This window comes from Hyperolius riggenbachi, chromosome 4, assembly GCF_040937935.1.
Source record: "Hyperolius riggenbachi isolate aHypRig1 chromosome 4, aHypRig1.pri, whole genome shotgun sequence".
Lineage (NCBI taxonomy): Eukaryota > Metazoa > Chordata > Amphibia > Anura > Hyperoliidae > Hyperolius > Hyperolius riggenbachi.
In genome coordinates, this window is record NC_090649.1 from 282663663 (window position 1) to 282683187 (window position 19525).

At 41.7% G+C, this 19525-nt stretch overlaps 1 protein-coding gene across 1 annotated transcript in view; it reads right to left on the minus strand.

The window, feature by feature from the left end:
* The window catches only part of GPRC6A (G protein-coupled receptor class C group 6 member A), a 29525-nt gene extending 10590 nt beyond the window's left edge, over positions 1–18935 (minus strand). The window contains exons 1-4 of the mRNA XM_068279465.1: positions 18894–18935; positions 8938–9293; positions 6207–6510; positions 1148–1975 (exon numbers count right to left, since the gene is read on the minus strand). Of these exons, the coding sequence (XP_068135566.1) occupies positions 1148–1975; positions 6207–6510; positions 8938–9134 (1329 nt within the window). The 5' untranslated portion in view covers positions 9135–9293; positions 18894–18935. The remainder of the gene's footprint in view (positions 1–1147; positions 1976–6206; positions 6511–8937; positions 9294–18893) is intronic.
* Positions 18936–19525: the final 590 nt, after the last annotated feature.

Genomic DNA, 19525 nt, shown 5'->3' on the forward strand with positions numbered 1-19525 from the left:
ATATTATTGTTTCTTGAGGTCCGTGAAATACGTTGAGTATCCGAAGTTCAGCTTTGTATAATTACTTGTTAATATACAATTAACCACCTTAGCGGTATGGACGAGCTCAGCTCGTCCATTACCGCCAGAGGGTGCCGCTCAGGCACTGCTGGGCCGATTTTAATGAAATAAAGAGCAGCACACGCAGCTGGCACTTTGCCAGCCGCGTGTGCTGCCCGATCGCCGCCGCTCTGCAGCGATCCACCGCGAGCAGCGGCGAAAGAGGGTCCCCCCAGCCGCCTGAGCCCTGCGCAGCCGGAACAAATAGTTCCGGCCAGCGCTAAGGGCTGGATCGGAGGCGGCTGACGTCAGGACGTCGGCTGACGTCCATGACGTCACTCCGCTCGTCGCCATGGCGACAGGAGAAGCCAAACACGGAAGGCTGCTCATTGCGGCCTTCCGTGTTACTTTTGGCCGCCGGAGACGATCAGAAGAACGCCTCCGGAGCGCCATCTAGTGGGCTTTCATGCAGCCAACTTTCAGTTGGCTGCATGAAATAGTTTTTTTTTTATTAAAAAAAAACCCTCATGCAGCTGCCCTGGCGATCTTAATAGAACGCCAGGGTGGTTAATAATTTAGACAAATTCTCCAAATGTATGCTTACAAACACCCCCTAACGGGAGAAGGTACCCTTGTTCCTCTCCCTAAAATTGTTTGGGATTATGGAGATTTACAGTACAATATATGCATATTATAAATCTGTTTGTACTGGTAAAATGTGCAATTGTTTTGCTATTACAAACTTTTACCTGTCTTTGTGATTTAATGTATTTCAAGTTAGTAAAATATTTTTTTTAATTGAAACGAATGACGTAGCTCATGAATTCCATACTTTCCAAATGTACACAATAAGAGAAACAGATAATTGGCTTTTTTCTCAGAAGAAATTTGAGAATGTGGGAACCTTTTTTGAAATGACTGTACATTTCCTAGCCTGTGGTTATAACCACACAATATTAACATACTAAGGATAATCCCTTGGTTTCGTGTTGATTACATGATCTGGACTTATAGGTAGACTTGTTTTTTTATATTGTTAAATAAATATATTGTTAGATTTTAACCCTTCTTAGCAGCAGCATCATCAGTAACCCATGAATCACTTTACCTGCCATGGTGCAAAGGCCTTAGGATCCTTGCAATTTCGAATCCGACAGAGATTTTGAATAGCATGTGCTATAGCAGCCACTGCCAAATGAGTGCTTATGATAAGCCCTGGCTGTACTGTGGATGAAAGGAAATCTGGTCTCAGAGATCTTTCTTTTGTCTTTCTTGGTGTGAACACAGCTTTCCTGGAATAATTAGAAACACAGTCATATAGTTCACTGTAAATAGCCTTTGGACAGCCAGACACGAGAACTGCATACTGATCCAAGAAGCGGTTCATCTCAAAATTCTTGGGATTTAGATTTTTTAAATAATCTTCGAACAATGTAGTATCTCCACTCTTGAAAGTAAATCCAATTACTGGGCCAATGTTTTGAATATTTGGAATGCTGCTGACTCCAGTGGCTGCGGCCCAGCTGTCACTTGCAATCCATGTTTTCTTTATCTTCTTCTCTAGAACTTTTTCAAAAAGTCTTACTACAAGTGAAGGCTTTAAAAATACAACAATGACATTCACTCTAGTTTCTTTCAGTATGGTTTCAATGGTGTCATCTATCCTGGACTGTACGGTGCTGTCAGACAAATGAGCAGGTATCATTTCTTTAAATGCAATGCAGACATTGATTTTAGCAGCCTGTGTTCCGAAGCTCTCCAGAGCTGATCGCCCGTAATCATCATCCATGGTTATGAGTCCAATCCAGTCCCACCCAGAGTAATGAATGAGTTTTGTCATTGCCCGAGTTTGGAAAGTGTCACTTGGTATTGTCCTTAAAAAAGCAGGAAAGCGAAGTTTATCGCTCAGTATTTCAGCAGATGACGCATGACTGACCTATTAAAAAATAATTATTAGTCATGTTCAGTATACTATCTATATTTTAAGACAGTATTAAAGCAAATAAGAATGTATTAACACTTATTGTGACATTCTATACATCATTGGCAATTACTTTATGCACACATAAAGGAATGCTTAAGTTTTGATTAGTTAGATTCCATCTTTTAAAAAATGCTCATATTCTGATTGTTTGTGGATCACATGGTGATTAAAGTTCCTATAACACTGTGAATGTTACATCGCAACGGACTATATTATCGCATCCCAATGCAATGCAATGATATTCCTATGTGGCACAACGTTTTCCGATTAAGCAACGCATAGCATGCTGTGGGTTAACTAAATAATGTGCACTTTTACAGTGGCAGTGAAGCATACTTTCATTGAACTGTATGCTTAACACTGTATAGTTACACTGTATGTCTAATGCGTGGCGCAACTTTTTGCACTGTTGCATTGCAATGGCATTGCAAATCAACCTGCACATTGTTAAAGGGCCTTAACCTCCCTGGCAGTATGATTCCTTCTGATTTTAGGATCTAAAAGTGATACAGTTTTTTCATGTGCTTTTAGACCCTAAAATCATGAAAAAATCATACCAGCAGAGAGTCTGCAGCAGCCCCAGCAATCGCTCACCTCCCTGGGCTCCAGAGCTGCAGTTTTCCCTCCGTCTTCTGGGTGGCGCTGCAACCCTAAAGTGAGATTGCCGGCTGTCGTCATGATGACAGACAACGATCTCACCAGGGGAAGCAGAGCCTCGGAGGAGCGGAAGAAGAATGGGGGCCGACGTTGGGATCCCCGGGAGGCGAGTTGAAATGCCCGCTGCATGCATTGCTCTGCATACAGCCTCCGGCGGCTACCCCGAATGCAGGTCTGGGTTACCTGTCTGAGCTGCGTTTTTCCGCCCTGACCATAGCTCGGGGTTACCGCCAAGGAGATTAATAGTTGGCGGTATTATACTAGCATCCCAAGTTTTAATTTCCCTTTAAAGGCATCCCAAAATGTGATTTTTTTTTACTTTAACTGAAGCTGCTTTACATTGAATAACTTAAATAAAAAATGTAACTTGTTGGCAACCAGTACTCCTAACTCTCTCCAAGTTTGATGTCCCCTTCAGTATACCGTTTATTTTGTATGGTGTTAGAGTATTTCTATGATTATTGGTATGACCAAAATGCATGACTTCATAATTTCACATGCCATTTACTTGCCGATACAGCTATTCTATCCAGATCCTTCTGCAATATGTCTCTATCTTCCTTTTTGTTTATAATTCTGCTGAACTTTCTATCATCTGCAAACATAGCAACATTACTTTATACTTCATCTACTAGGTCATTAAAGGGGCACTATGGCGAAAATTATGCTGTTCCATTATCCCCACATCATTTATTTAATTTGGACAGCATAACTTTCACAATAGAGTTTGTGTTAAAAAAAAAAAGCTTTAAAAACACTTCTCTACATCCCTACACATCTGAGCTGCAGTCATTTGTGATAAGAATCTGATGGACTGGCTCTCTGCTTAACTGCTACTGACACTCTAGCTGATTTACAACATGGCCATCTCAGATGCTACAGACAGAGCTGTGCTATGTAACTAGCAAAGTAAATAAATAAATAGGCTGCTAAGTAAAATAACTAATTAGCAGCCGGTTTATTTACTTAGCTAGTTACATAGCACGTTCTGTCTGTAGTGTCTGAGCTGGCCGTGTTGTAAATCAGCTAGAGTGTCAGCAGCAGTTAAGCAGAGAACCAGTACATCAGATTCTTATCACTAATGATGACAGTTTAGATGTTTAGAGAAATAGAGATGTGTTTTAAAGCTTTTTTTTTTAACACAAACTCTACGGTGAAAGTTATGCTGTCCATATTAAATGAATGATGTGGGGATAATAGAACAGCATAATTTTCGCCCATTTAATTAATAAATTGAAGAGTACTGAACTCAATATCAACCCCTGTGGGACCACATTGCCAAAAGACATCCATCTTGACGATGAGCCATGATCCAGTGACCACAACTCTTTGCTTTCTGTCCATTAGCCAGTTCCTTCTTCATGCATACTGATTCTTCCCCACCCCTCACATCCTCAATGTCTGCACTAGACTGTTGTGAGAAACAATACTGAAGGCCTTTGTACATTCCAAGTAAATCACATCTACAACATTGCTTATCTCCACATTAGCATTAGCCACCTCATAAAAAGCTAAGCAGGTTGGTCAAACAATATCTGTCCTTAATAAACCCATGCTGATACTGAGAAATTACATTATTCTGTGCTATGAAGTATTTTTAAGCATTACTTGCTCACCACTGATGTTAAATGTACAGGTCTATAATTTCCCTGATCTGATTTGTTTTGCCCTTCTTAAAGTTTATATACAATACAATACAATACAATACAATAACATTTCTATAGCGCTTTTCTCCCATAGGACTCAAAGCACTTAGGCTCTCTCAGATTCAGTAATTGGTAGTAGGATGAAGTATTCACCATGTTCTCCCCGTGTCTGCGTGGGTTTCCTCCGGGCACTCCGGTCTCCTCCCACACTCCAAAAACATACAGATAAGTGAATTGGCTCCCCCCTAAATTGGCCCTAGACTACAATACATACACTACACAATACAGACATAGACATATGACCACGGTAGGGATTAGATTGTGAGCTCCTTTGAGGTACAGTTAGGGACAATATATATATATATACTGTACAGCGCTGCGTAGGATGTCGGCGCTATATAAATACTAAATAATAATAATCATAATAATGGGAAAACTTGGGCTGTGCTCCAGTCCACTGGAATTATCCAACTCAGAAGAGTGTCACAAAATCTAAGATGGAGTTTATCAATAACTGAACTTAATTGAGCTATTGATAAATAAGTTGCAAATTTAGTGACCATGGTTTGTGAGTATTCATCTCAATCTACATTGGTATTCAGAATGCTCTACTTATGAAAACACCCAACAGTATTGGTGGTCAGTGTGGTTATCTAATAAATGCATTAAATAGGTAGTTGTTATAATTGTCCACTCATGAACACCCCCAATTAAAACTCCCTACTGCATTGGAGGTTAGTGGGGGTGCATGTCCTAACAAAAACTTTACTATAGTGATGATCACTATAATGCCCTCAAATTAGAAATCCAATTTGCAGTTGTGGCCAAGGAATAGCCTGCCAAATTAGAAGGCCCATAGTCAGCATGGTGATCAACTAAAAAAATCTTTCCACTGAATCAGAGATTAGTGCAACACTCACAAAGTACTGCTTGGATTGTCCAGGGTAGATGAGCTAATAACACTGTATTGAAAAAAAGAAAGTGGCCGCAGTCTAGTCTACCACATGCAAAGCAATGTAGCTCAAAAGTGTCTTCTGTGGATACCAGAATAAGAATTGTGTTTCCCAAGTATGGAACTATCAGATGGCTGCTGAAGAGGTTGCTTGCAAAATATGCAGTTGGCTCTGCTTCCCACAGAAGTGCTCCGTACATGGCTCTGATACAACTCTGGCACTTTATTCGACCTGAGGAAGTGGGCACGGACCCATGAAATGCGTTGCCTGTGCTTAATAAAAATTCATATTTATATGAACTTGTTGTTATTGAGGTAAGCCACCTCTATTTCTCTATTTTTAGCTGTTTTTAAGTCAGTTTTATCTATTTCTGGGTGCCTCTTACCCCCTTTGTGCTTTTCACCCTACTTTGGGAGGGGTGTACGTTGGTATCTAGTGCCTTTGCCATTGATAGTGCAACTACAGCCAGCTCCAGCCAGAAACCTGAGTCAGGTTCATAGAACTCCACCTGCTTCCAGTGGTTGGTTGCCCTTTGTACAACCTTCCTTTGTGAGTACCCTAATCCTTTTTGTTTTCCATCACTCTTCTTGTGACATACCGCACCATTTGGCCTCCCGTTGTCTCTGTGTTCATCTTTTTTAGGGTGTTTGGTCACCCTACCTTGCAGTTCCCATAGAAGACACTTTTGCACTATACAACTCAGCATTTGAGACGTATCCTGACACTTTAATTTACTGTGGTGTTACCAGGAGTTAACAAGGTGTCCCCCTTCCCTAACCTCGTTTGCAACAAGGCATGTTCAGTGGCTCTGGATTAAATTAAATTGCTATTTAATAGTACCAAACAGTGATGGAAAATATTTGGCATTATATAGTTAATGTCAATATATATTTTTGACGGCTGGATAACACTGACCAGGAGACTTACCTGTGGGATGAGCTGGGTGTTCAGTAATCTTGCCACACTGATGGACACCTCTGAATAACAGTCCCCGATCACAGCTTTTATTTTTGGTGTATAGTCAGAATAATTGCATCGGAATTCCACAGCATCTTGTGTTGTGTTGTATGAAGACAGAAATCGTAGTGCAGCTGAGATAGCCAGTGTGGCTTCTGAACAAGTGTCATAAATTTCATATCCCAGTTTAATGCCTGGTATGAGTGAGGAATTATTTATCATATCTATAGCATGAGTCATGGCTAGTATCTGCAGAAATCCCTGCATCTCAAACCTGCCAATACACAACCAAAACAGATATTGACTGTTGTAGAATGATATAAGTTTATGACTTATTAATGTGTAAGAATAACATTCATGTGTTGGGGTGATTGGGCTCATCTTCTGCTAGAGACTACTAATAAATTGTACTTACTGTACATGGCATGTAAAAGCTCAAAAGACAAACTAAAACTCAGTCTGTACCATTATGTATTATTATTATTTAGTATTTATATAACACCCACATCTTCCGCTGTGCTGTACAGAGTATATTGTCTTGTCACTTAACTGTCCCTCGGTGGGGCTCACAATCTAATCCCTATCACAGTCCTTGTCTAAGTATGTATTGTGTAGTGTATGTATCATAGTCTAGGGCCAATCTGAGGGAAGCCAATTAACTTATTTGTATGTTTTTGGGATGTGGAAGGAAACCGGAGTGCCAAAATGTCACCATCCAATAGCACATTCCATATATAGCCTCCTTTTTTGTATGATGCAGGTTTACCATTTCTAATTGGCAATTTAGGCTGCCCATAGGCAAGAGGTGACAGTTGTCCATTCTTATCTTGAGAGACAACCATCAATCTAATAGATTAAAAAAATTGTTTTGATCTCTGTTGTTTACCCCGTAGATGGCCTCATAAGCATGATCTTCCTCGTTCTTTTCTTCTCTCCGTTGTGTAGGCATAAACCTGAATGGATGAGCTGAATCTTCATTTTTTTCAGCAGTCAACAGAATTTCCTGACTGGTAGACCACTCTTCAATGCTTATGAGTATAGTACATGTAGACAGTTTCACCCCTCAATTGACAGAGTAGCACAGCAGACCTTAATCTGCTACAGCGCTGGGTTAGTCCACTCTGTTGTTCGCCACTGCCATTCTGTAAAGCACACCTCAACTCCATACAGCACATGTATTGGGAGCCATAGAGAACGGAGCCAGTAAACAGCTGAGTGGACACACACTGGAATAGGTAAAGTTCTGCTTCGCTACTCTGGCAATGGGAGGATGTGTGGGAGGTGAAAGAAGCGGGTCCCCCTGGCCTCTTGACCCCACTCAGTTGCTGGTATTACAGGGCCCATTGTGATGCCCCATGCACTAGAAATTATATGGTAAAGAGTATTCTTGGAATCTCTATTAATGTTATATCTTCAGCTGGCTAAACGTAATAATCATTATAACACATTTTTTGTGCATTTGAATTTTCCAGATTGCTGACTTTCCTTATGAAATTAACTGCGGTGAAGAGAAGACAAATTGCACAATCTTTTTCTTATACATTTTCATGAGGTAGTGCTCTTAGCATAAAAGTCGAGTAATTCTATTTGCATAATAAATTTACTCTGTTATATGGTATTGGTTATGCCTACTGTAATTATGAATGTTGTACCTTGCAGAGCTGGTTAGGTTGAGAATCAACCAGTGGCGTAGCTAGAGATTATGGGGCCTCATAGCAAAACTTTCAGGGGCCCCTCAGATGTAGGCACTCTTTAGCTATGCCACCGGCTCCTAACCGATAGTTACGATTTAAATTGCAATTTACATTCTCGTGCAATCTACACTGCATGTAGTACATGGGCACTGATAGTCAGAATGAGGGTAGGTGAACACAAGAAAGTTAATAGTGAATACATCAAGCACCACCTGGGCTCCCTCTTCTCCAGGGCCCCATAGCAGCTGCTATGGCTGCTATGGCTTTTGCTGCGCCCCTGGAATCAACCATTGCTAAAACAGCAATTTTTCATTAAAATTAATAGTCTAATTATAGGAATTCCTTTTCCACTAATAACACTTCTGATAATTCTTTGGCCTGTTAAAGGACTACTGTAAGGGGGTAGGGGGAAAAAGAGTTGAACTTACCCAGGGCTTCTAATGGTCCCCCACAGATGTCCTGTGCTTGCGCAGCCACTCACCGATGCTCCAGTCCCCGCCTCCGGTTCACTTCTGGAATTTACCACTTTAAAGTCAGAAAACCACTGCGCCTGCGTGACCGTGTCCTCGCTGCCGCTGACATCACCAGGAGTGTTTTGCTCAGGCCCACTACAGTATGCGCCTGCGCAGTACGCTCCTTGTGACGTCAGCAGGAGTGAGGACACGGTCACGCAGGTGCAGTGGTTTTCCGACTTTAAACTCGAAAATTTCAGAAGTGAACTGGAGGCGGGGACCGGAGCATCGGTGAGTGGCTGTGCGGGCGCAGAACATCTGCGGGGGACCATTAGAAGCCCAGGGTAAGTTCAATTATTTTTCCCCCTACAGTAATCCTTTAAGTAAGTATTTGACATCTGATTGACTAGACATTAAACATGATTGTAATGCCTCTGGCTCTGATATTCATTGTACATTGATAACATTTCCAATACTCCTTTGATGTTCACACGGGTAATGAGATAATAAAATATAAAATATATCACAAAATGTATGATAGATGATACTACTCACCCTACACAGTTTTGGATAGCTGGTTGCTGTGGATAACCCCTAGCTGACTGAATCATTCTGCCATGCACAGAAAACAGGCCTCCAATAATAATGTCTCCATGTGATCTGGCTCCCACAAAATCATCAGGATTCAAGCAGCAGTATGCTCCTTGGATCAGTATCCCAGTGATGATGATAGTTATTCCATGCAGTGCCATGTCTCTGAATCATGCTCCTGCTGCTGGAGTCAGCCTAGCAATTAGTCCACTTCTGCACAGTTGCTATGTAGGCTGCTATTAAGCAGAGTGAGCCGGATGCACCTTGCCTAGGGTAATTCTCTTTGTTATGGGGACAGCTGCCTTGGTTTCTTATGGGATCTACGTGTTCAGATAACATTTGGAGATTACGATAACACTCATGCACTCACATAAATGGCCATATTTACAAACAACACTACTACAAAAATGTCATAATGTCTAGTAAAGATTTTGACATCTATCACTTAACTCTACCAACTCTACTTATTATTCAAGATGATGAATGAAAAGGTTAATTTGCCCTGTTATCTTTCCATATTGATCATTTTAAGGGGTTTTGATGCATGTCATAAATGTGTTATGTAAACCTACAGCATAAAAATCTTCTGTTTAAATCCCATGAAGCTAGCAGAATGTCAATAAGCTACCATCAGGATATCAGTAACAAAGCAGAAACTAATATATTCTCTATCAGTATATGTATGGAGTGTACTATGTACCAGACTGTACCTGTCACTAAAACTGTCTAGAATAATTTCATTGAATTGTACTGTATGTAGTCCTCGAGAGTAGCTGTTAAATATCTGTTATAACTGTTAAATAGCTGTTAGTATCTGTTAAACATACACTATTAGTGTATGTTAGTAGCTTGTGTTTGTTATCTAACATGGGGACATAAGCACTATCTGGCTACCTATCATCTATGTCTCTGTATCTCTCTGAATTATCTGAGTATGTTTTGAAAGTGAAGAGCCAGGTACTGGGGCAGCATAGTGATTAGCAATCTCACCTCGCATTGCTGGGCCCCTGGTTTGAATCCCAGCCAGGAGACTGCACAGAGTTTGTATGTTCCACCTGCATCTGTGTGGGTTTCCTTCGGGCAGTCCGGTTTCCTCCCACAAGCCAAAAAAATACAGGTACCGGTAAGTTAATTGGCTTCCCCCTAAATTGGCCCTATATTACGATATGCATACAAGACATACTGTATGACTATGGTAGGGATTATAAGAGAAAAACCGAGAGCCCAATATGGTGCAGTACGTTAAGATGATTGATCAAATGGTTAAGTGAGAGAAATTATACTCACAAACATGGGTTACCATTCAGGCAACCACTAGTTGAGGTGCTAAGTCCGTTACTACAGATCTCCTGTTGTCCCCATTTTTGCCTGATGAAACGGGCTTGACCTGCGAAACGCGTTGCATTTTTGTTTGGGGTACTGTATATTAATAAATGTGATGATTTATATGAGAACAGGATATCTTGTCTGCTTTTGGGAGGCAAGCCCACCACTTCCTCCAAGCATTTTTAAAGGTTTTATGAATTTTTATCCTGCTGGCGCCTCTGTTCCACATTCAGATATGGTAGGGATTAGATTGTGAGCCCCTCTAAGGGACAGTTAAGGGACAAGACAATATACTTTGTTCTGCGCTGTGCAAGATGTTGGCGCTATATAAATACTGAATAATAATAATAATAATAATAATAAAATAATGAGTACTGGATCCACTGAACCTCAGTTTTTTTAAAAAAATTTTTAAGTTCTTATGTTGAAAGTGACTGTTGAAAACATGTTTTAAAGCTCATATGGTAAGTGGAAATGTTTTTTTTTTCCTTTCTGAGTTAGTGGTTATGTGACTCATATCCTTCTGAACTGCAGCCAGTGTAGTAGTTCACACGCAGTCTGGTGGATACATGTCTTTCTGCTGTCACTGACAACTTGAAACTGACTTCTCATGAATGGTATCAGAATTACTTATTTTTAGTGATGGACCGATGGTCATGTCTACAACTAGTCTCATGGAGAACTTATGGAGAAGCATGAGATTTGTTTGCTCAGCTGATTGATTTGCAAAGCTCTGATTACATATCTATCACCTGACCAGACTGATCACATACTTCTCTATGAGTTCTCATAGACATGACCATCACTACTTATCATAGGTGCTGTGTCAGTTCGCCTGCCTTTATTTAGTCAGGGGAGGGGAAGGAAAGTTTACCTCACCTCACTACAGCATTTTGTTTATACATACTGACAAAAGGTCTAAATTCCTCATGGTGTCATGATTAGCAAATCAGAGACTGACATTGCTATCACCTGACCAGACTGATCACATACTTCTGTATGAGTTCTCCTAGACATGACCATCACTACTTATCATAGGTGCTGTGTCAGTTCACCTGCCTTTATTTATTTTTATTTACGGCAGGGGAGGTGAAGGAAAGTTTACCTCACCTTACTACAGCATGTTGTTTATACAAACTGACAAAAGGTCTAAATTCCTCATTGTAAAAATTACAACTTTCCCAGGTCAAAGTATAGCAACCATTTTGCATATTGACATCATATACAGCTCACTCAGTTAGCTGTGCAGTGAGACAAACAAATGTTTTTATTATCATTATTATTATTTATTGTATTTATAAAGCGCCAACATATTACGCAGCGCTGGACAATAAATATATATAATGATACAACGATGACAGACATAACAAGGTTATACAACATAGAACAAAGTTATACAAGGCAAATTGTACAAAATACATGATCATGCGATATGAGCTGGTTAGGTAGGCCCAGTAATGCAGGTACAGGATGTCATAGGACAGGAGCACATGCAAGAATGTTGTAAAGGAGAAGTCCAAAATGCTCAACCCCTAAAGTACTCACAGGCAGGGCCGGCCCTACACTTTTTGCCGCCTGAGGCAAATTTCTAAAAAATTGCTGCTGCTGCCGCCCCCCCTCCCCCCCCGTGGGGAGGGGGGCCGCCGAGCTGGAGGGGTAGCAGGCAGGACGGGGGTATTGGGCCTAGCGGCGGGGAGGGGGGTCGGACCCCCCCTCCCTCGCCTGGGTTACCCCGATCTGCGCTCCCCTCCAGCCTTACATAGTGATGCAGCCAGCCGCTACTCGTACGAGGCACGGGCGGGGAGGACTCACCTCTTCCCAGCGTGCGCTCCACTGACGTCACTTCCTGCAGCGTTGCAGGAAGTGACGTCAGTGGAGCGCACGCTGGAACGAGGAAGAGGTGAGTCCTTCCCGCCCGTGCATCGTACGAGTAGCGGCTGGCTGCTTCACTATGTAAGGCTGGAGGGGAGCGCAGATCGGGGGACCCAGGCGAGGGAGGGGGGGTCCGACCCCCCTCCCCGCCGCTAGGCCCAATACCCCCGTCCTGCCCGCTACCCCTCCAGCTCGGCGGCCGGCTCCCCGCACCCAAGGACGGGCGGGTGCTGCCGCCCCTAGAAAGATGCCGCCTGAGGCAAAAGTTTCACCCCGCCTCATGAGCAGGCCGGGCCTGCTCACAGGTGCTGGATCGGATCAGTCAACATAGAAAGGAAGGATCTGCAAACTCAGATTAGTGCAAAAACTGGCATCTTTTATTTAAATTGGACAAAAATATGACACTTAAAAACGTCCACAGAATCAACTGACATGTGTCATGCTTACAATCTGCCCTTAGTCATAGTTGCAATAACACTGTGCACAGGTGGAGTCTTAATTAGGTTAGGAGGAGAAAACCATTTTCTCTCAAAAAGGCTGTCTACCACATTTAAAGGTAAAAATACATGAATGCAAAAACATGCGAGTGTAGTATGAACAGTATACAAAACACACATTTAAATACATCGTTAACCTTTTAAAAAATATATGTACACCCACTGAAAAAGAAGGGCATATATAAATTACCATGGTTGCTGGAGAAAAAAGGAAAAGATAAAAAGAAGGGACGAGAAAAAGCAAAAAAGGTGGAGGGGGATGTGAAATTATACAAAAGACTCAAGTCCCAGGATTAACTGAGGCCCCCTGGAACTCGAGAACCCAACATGTAGATCCAGAAGGCCTCATGACGAAGGAGGAGAAGTTGTAAATCTCCCCTTATCACCGAATAATGTACCCTCTCAATCCCCTATAAGCTGAAAGAGGTTGTATTCCCCTTATGGCAGCCCTTAAAATATTTAGAAACTGAGGGCTTTTGAAAAGTGTTCCATCTGAGTTTTCCATTGATCTTGAATGTTGAATTGCCACTTGATCCAAGATGTTCACAACTATCCGAGAACCTTCTCTTTTAATAAATGATGCTCATAGCAATTCCAAAATGCCAAGCATTCAGTGCAAACTAAAGACCAACATTTTGGGGTGATCCTCTACCTCAGGTGCCCTGTGTGAAAATTGTATAACATTGTTTGTATAATTTCCATTAATTTTGGCTAGCACCTATATATATTTAGAAGGCTTGGAAATCCAAATTCAAGGATGTGCCAATACCTGATGTCCCTGAGGTATTATCAGGGGCATACATGCATGGAAAGAAATTTGGGCACAGGGCAAAGCCGAAAAATGGCTCGCCTTGCTCCTGCAAAAGTCCTGGTGGCGCTAATTATCATTCCCCCTCCAGGCTGCCAAAGACGTAATTCGGCTGCCAGCTTTTACGCTTTTTTTAATAGTAATTTGGGCTCCGTCTTTTGACTGCGTCCAAATTACTGTCTGAACACCACTATATCAGTAATGCACATTACGGCCTATGGAGCGCCCATTTTTTACTGCACTGTTTTGCGCTGTATCCTTATCAGGGAGTAGAAAGTCCTATGTGTAATGAAAGGTCAGCACTATCCAATATTAAAAAGCTCTTTCATTCAGAAATGTTACAAATAGGTAAAATCTAGGAATCATGAATGGAAAGTAAACCTAAAAACACCAAAAACTGCTAATGGCACATTTACTACACAAAATCTAGCTATGTGCTGTGCACGGGCATGGCCCGTGGAGGTAATGTCTGAATTCACACGGCAATTCTTAGATGTCACTATACTGCTGTAAATGGTTGCAGTTCTCAGCTACTAAATAGCAGAGTGTCAGGCCTGTAGGAATATCCACTCACGAATCGGCTCCATTGCCCCAATCTACCTCCACACGCTTCACCTTATGTGGCGCGTCCCCGCTTGAACGAGAGGTGAGAATAAATCTACCCGACTTCGATTACACCCAGGCCTTTAGTGTGCAAGGTATTGGAGCTGAATGCAGGGTGAGCAAATAAACTTCCAGGCCTAAACAAGAACACAGAGTAGCAAAGTCCAGCAACAGTACAGGGTCATACATGGGTAAACAGAGATATCGCAGTACAGAAGGGCTAGGCAAAAAAGAGGTCAACCAGGCAGCAAACAGTTGTAACAATAATCCAGGCAATAGGTTGGTTCAGGCAGCAGACAAGGGAGGTCCAGTAAACAAGCAGAGGTCCAGTAAACATCCAATATAACAAGAGCAGGTACTGTATGCAGAGCAACCAGCAACCAGCAAGCTAGAGCTATCACGGGCAAGTCCCTTACACAGAGAATGTTGTTGCAGGGATATATTTAAAACACATAGAGCTGTTTTGAAATATTGTCGTGACATTTTAGTCAGAAAAGAATAAAAAAAAAACCTGCAATGTTATGGAAAATCAAGTAAAATAAAAACAGCATGATTAGCATGGTTCCACCAAACATTATTAAGATCTTCAGGTAATTAGATCCCCAGGAGCACGATACATTACCTGTCCTTGTCCGCTGCTTGTCCACCGCTGTTTCCGAGCACACTCCTTGCTCCATACACTCCCTTCACATGGTTGCCGGCCTACGCGCGTGTGTGTGTGATGTCACAAGTGCCCCCGATACTCGTGCAACCATGTGGGGCGCATGTATGGAGCAAGGAGGGCGTCGGAGACAGCAGAGGATAAGCAGCGGCCACAGATAGGTAATGTATAGTGCGCTGGGCTCCGAGGGGGGCACGTTACACATTAGGGGGGAGAGTGTCGGGGGGTATTGTTGCATTAGTTGCTTGTCCCGATATCGCTCGCTGTTACCGCTGCGCACCTAATCGAGCAACCTACATCTTACAACGTCCAACCAATGAATGCGACCAATTTCGGCCCGAAATTAGTTGCATTGTCGATTGAGCATGCACTTGGGGGATATCGGATTCCATTTATAATAATTGTATTGGATGGTTGATTGGCAACCGAATTGCCTTATGTATGACCACCTTTACATTGTCTTAGCTGATTTGCTGACATCAAACCACAAATGCTGAATCAACATTTGTTGGTTTGATGTTAGCATATCTGCTCCACGACTAACAATGGATCATGATTCAATTGTCTTTGCTGAAATGTATTCAGTTTATTCATTAATCTGTTTGGTTTATATACCATATTCTTTTAGGCAATGATACTAGTTTTTTTCCGATCAAAATGTACCCTTTCTCAGACCAAATGAACAAAAGTTCAATTATAAAAATGTTGGGCAATCTGTACCAATCAGATGCAATTTTATGCCATGCATCTCTAAGGGGAGTGTCTATTTGTATTTTGTACTAATAAAGAATTAAACTATTTTTTTGGAACTGCAAGATATTGTTGTGGTATCTTGAACTTTGCATCACATGACATCTGGACAGTCAACCTCAAACACACAAGGCAGCTGGGGCTACTTCAGCACTGTCCCAACTCCTCCCTGTTGCGTATCCTTATGCTACATCTCAGGAACTCATGCACCATTCATAAATCATTGTACCTTAAAGTGGATTTTTTTTTTACCTTTAAGACAAAACTTTTAACCATTTACACTTACTAAGGACATAGAGTCTGACCAGCAGCTTGAGCACGTAGCTTGTTCTTGTAGCACGTAACCTGTTTCTCTTATCAGCCTCTGTGTGTATCTGAATATGAACCTACAGAGATATAAACCGAGCCCCATAATTTTTATTGGGGGAACAGGTGAAAATGTTTGACTTCACTGTAAACCAAGAGGACCTTTATCAGTCACCATTGTTGCCGCCAACACACTGATACCTTTTAGTCCATTTTCCACTCTTTTTCCCTGCTGGATTACCGCTAGTAGTTGCCCTCATTCTGCAACTAATCCTGCAGTTTCTGGTGTCTTAATTGTAGCCTGACAAATGCAAAGTGCCTAGTTGGGCTCCACTTCGTTTCTTACCCTAACGGTCCCAATAGCCCCCCAGTGGCTCCCCCCCCCCACCCCCCATTGTAGATTACTGTCAGAAGAGTGTATTGCAGAATTAGTGTAGAAGGAACCTCTTTGGGTTACATCTGACAGCCTCCTGCTGGTTTCCACTCATGTGTTTACTTTATCCTCTGTGTCCTACCCATTGTCTTCTGTTGCTAAAGTCATCCTGCATCACTCTGAGTCCCGTTTTTTAACAGGAATAAAGTACACATTTTTATTTATGTTGACAGAAGTACAGACAAATCATGTAAATGTTTTGCCATCAACAAGGTTAGAGGCAACAAAATCTTAAACCAGACCTCAAGAAAATGTAAACATGCCTAATTGTATTCCTACACTGAAACCAATGAGCTCACATACTAACTTGTGCATGGGCACCTGTATGTGCAAGCCACTGTGCCTAAGTAAGTGAATATCCCTGAAAATGTTTTATTTATAGGTTCAGCATTTTCTAACATGCATTAAATGTATTATCGAAAATCATATTTAAGCCCTAGCTATTCTTAATATAGACCTAGAATCTATGTTTTATATAATTCGCTACTGTATTTGTCTTATCTTATTTCAATAAAAAAATGATTGATAAAAAAAAATATTGGCCTAGAAACTATTGAACTGAACTACAGACTAGTAACCTTTCACATCTTGGCTGCAGCAATACACTTCACAATTAATCCAGTTAGCGCAACACAACTTAGCCTTGGAATCATGTTTATGGTCATAATGAGAAAACAAGGAGTTTGAGTACGTTAACTTCATAAATAGAAAATAGTGTTTATTTCCTCAGGCTGACCCCATAAACAAACTTGATTAAAGGGGTATATAACCAATCCGCTTGCTTAAAGAGAACCCGAGGTGGATCTTTGGGGGCAGATGGGACACAAAGGCATGTTCTCTGCCTTATGACATGGCTCTGTGTCCCCCAACCGCCCCGCTATAGCCCTCCAAGTTTAGCGACAAGATTTGTCGCTAACTTGCAGGTAAACACAGGGGAGAGGTATTCCCTGTTCAAACCGCCCACCAGGGGTTTCCCTGCAGGGTTCCTGAGCTGTCATTGGACAGCTCTCTCTCCCTGGCTGCTCTTCCTGCCTCCCTGCACGCTGTGAGAAACACACAGTCTCTCAGTGCAATGTTATGACCCAGAGGTCACAAAAGTGAAAGTGGGACATTGCAGCCCACAGGACAGGTGGGGACTGGGGAGCAGTGGTTTTTGTGGCTACCTGATCCGCACAGCGCCCTGGATCAGGTAGCTTACTTTTCTTTTTTTCATTTTTTTGAGCCTACCTCAGGCTCTCTTTAAAGAGAAACTGAAGCGAAAAAAAAATGATGATATTATGATTTGTATGTGTAGTACAGCTAAGAAATAAAACATTAAGATCAGATACATCAGTGTAAGTGTTTCCAGTACAGGAAGAGTTGAGAAACTCCAGTTGTTATCTCTATGCAAACAAGCCATTAAGCTCTCCGACTAAAGGCTAGTACACACTAGCAATTTTGATTGACCAATGATTGCTCAATTTTACCACCTCCATGTAGTATGAGGGCCAAACAGATTTTCAATTCTATGCAGATTATATAGGTAAATGGTCATACTACATGGAGGTGGTAAAATTGAGCAATCATTGGTCAATCAAAATTGCTAGTGTGTACTAGCCTTAAGTTAGTGGTGGAGAGGGCTGTTATCTGACTTTTATTATCTCAACTGTTCCTGGACTATTTACTTTTCCTCTGCTAGAGGAGAGGTCATTACTTCACAGACTGCTCTGAAAGACTCATTTTGAATGTTGTGTAATCTGCACATATTATAGAATGATGCAATGTTAGAAAAAACACTATATACCTGAAAATAAAAGTATGAGAATATTTTCTTTGCTGCTAATCTTCTAGTAATTATTCATAGTACACAACAAATTCACTATATCATATTTTTTTTTCACTTCAGTGTCTCTTTAAATCCGGCCAGTTTAAATAAGTGCCGTCTAGGACATAAATCGATCAAGACAAAGTACTTCCTACTTTGAGAAATAACAGGAGGGGAATTTCTAACAATTCATAGAGGTGTCACCATGGTTTGTTTTCCATTTGTTATGTTTTACTGTCCTTCATATATGTTTGTCGTTGTCTGACTCTTGTATTTCAGCGAGCCTTGCAGGCTTTGTTATATCTTAAATCCTATGATTATCTCAGTGGCGTAGCTATGGAGCTGTGGGCCCCGATGCAAGTTTTACAATGGGGCCCCCCAAGCGCTCTATACATAACAATTGATACGGGCACCAAAACCTGCCAAGGACAACCACAGTGTCAGAGGTGCAAGAAGGGGATGGGAAGCAGTTTGTTAATGATTACCACTATTCAAAGCATCTATATAAGTGATTATTATGAGCACAGAACCAATAGAGAGCTAATACTGCAGTTGAGGGAGGGCCCTTCGGGGCCCCTCAGGCCCAAGGGCCCCGATGCGGTTGTTACCTCTGCACCCCCTATTGCTACGCCCCTGGATTATCTGCATTGTCCTGTTTCAACATTATCTTTTTTTTTCATATTCTACGTGTTGGCTTGGTCAAAAGTTACTACACATACAGTAGCTATTATAGATAATTGGTGTTTTTTTCGCAATTGGGCTGCAGCGCTTGCATCTACTACCACACTAAACCACACATTGACAAACTATCCTCCTCTTGTCTCCTCCACCTAAAAAACATCTCCCGTATCTTTTCTTACACAGGACACTACCGAACTTCTGGTGCATGGCCTGATAATTTCACGACTAGACTATTGCAGCTCTGCTCTGCAGTCTCCCTGCCAACTGCTGCTCATCCACCTCTCCTCCCACTTCTCCAGCCCAGTCTCCCTCTGAAAGTCCCTTCAATGGCTGTCAGTTACACAAAAGATACAAAAATCCTGACTCTCACCTACAAAGCTCTCCACAATCTAGCTCCTTCCTATCTAAAGTAACTTATTTCCAGATACCATCCTACACGCAATCTCCACTCTACTAACGATATTCTCCTGTGTTCTTCTCTGGTGGTCACCTCTTTTCACTCCTGCTTACAAGACTTTTCTCTATCCTCTCCCCTCCTCTGCAACACTCTACCACAACACATCCACCACTCACTCACACTTAGGACCAGTTTCCACTTGTGCAAATTTGTTGCGGAAAATGTGAAAACGAATTCACATGCGAATTTTACCGCAAATTCGCATACGTTTTCGTGTTTTTTTGTAAGTATGCGAATTTTACCATGTCAGTGTCTGTGTGCTTTTACATTGATTTTAGGTGAAAACGTACGCAAATTTGCATGGAAAATTCACATAGCGAAAACGCATATGAATTTCCTATTAATTACATTGTA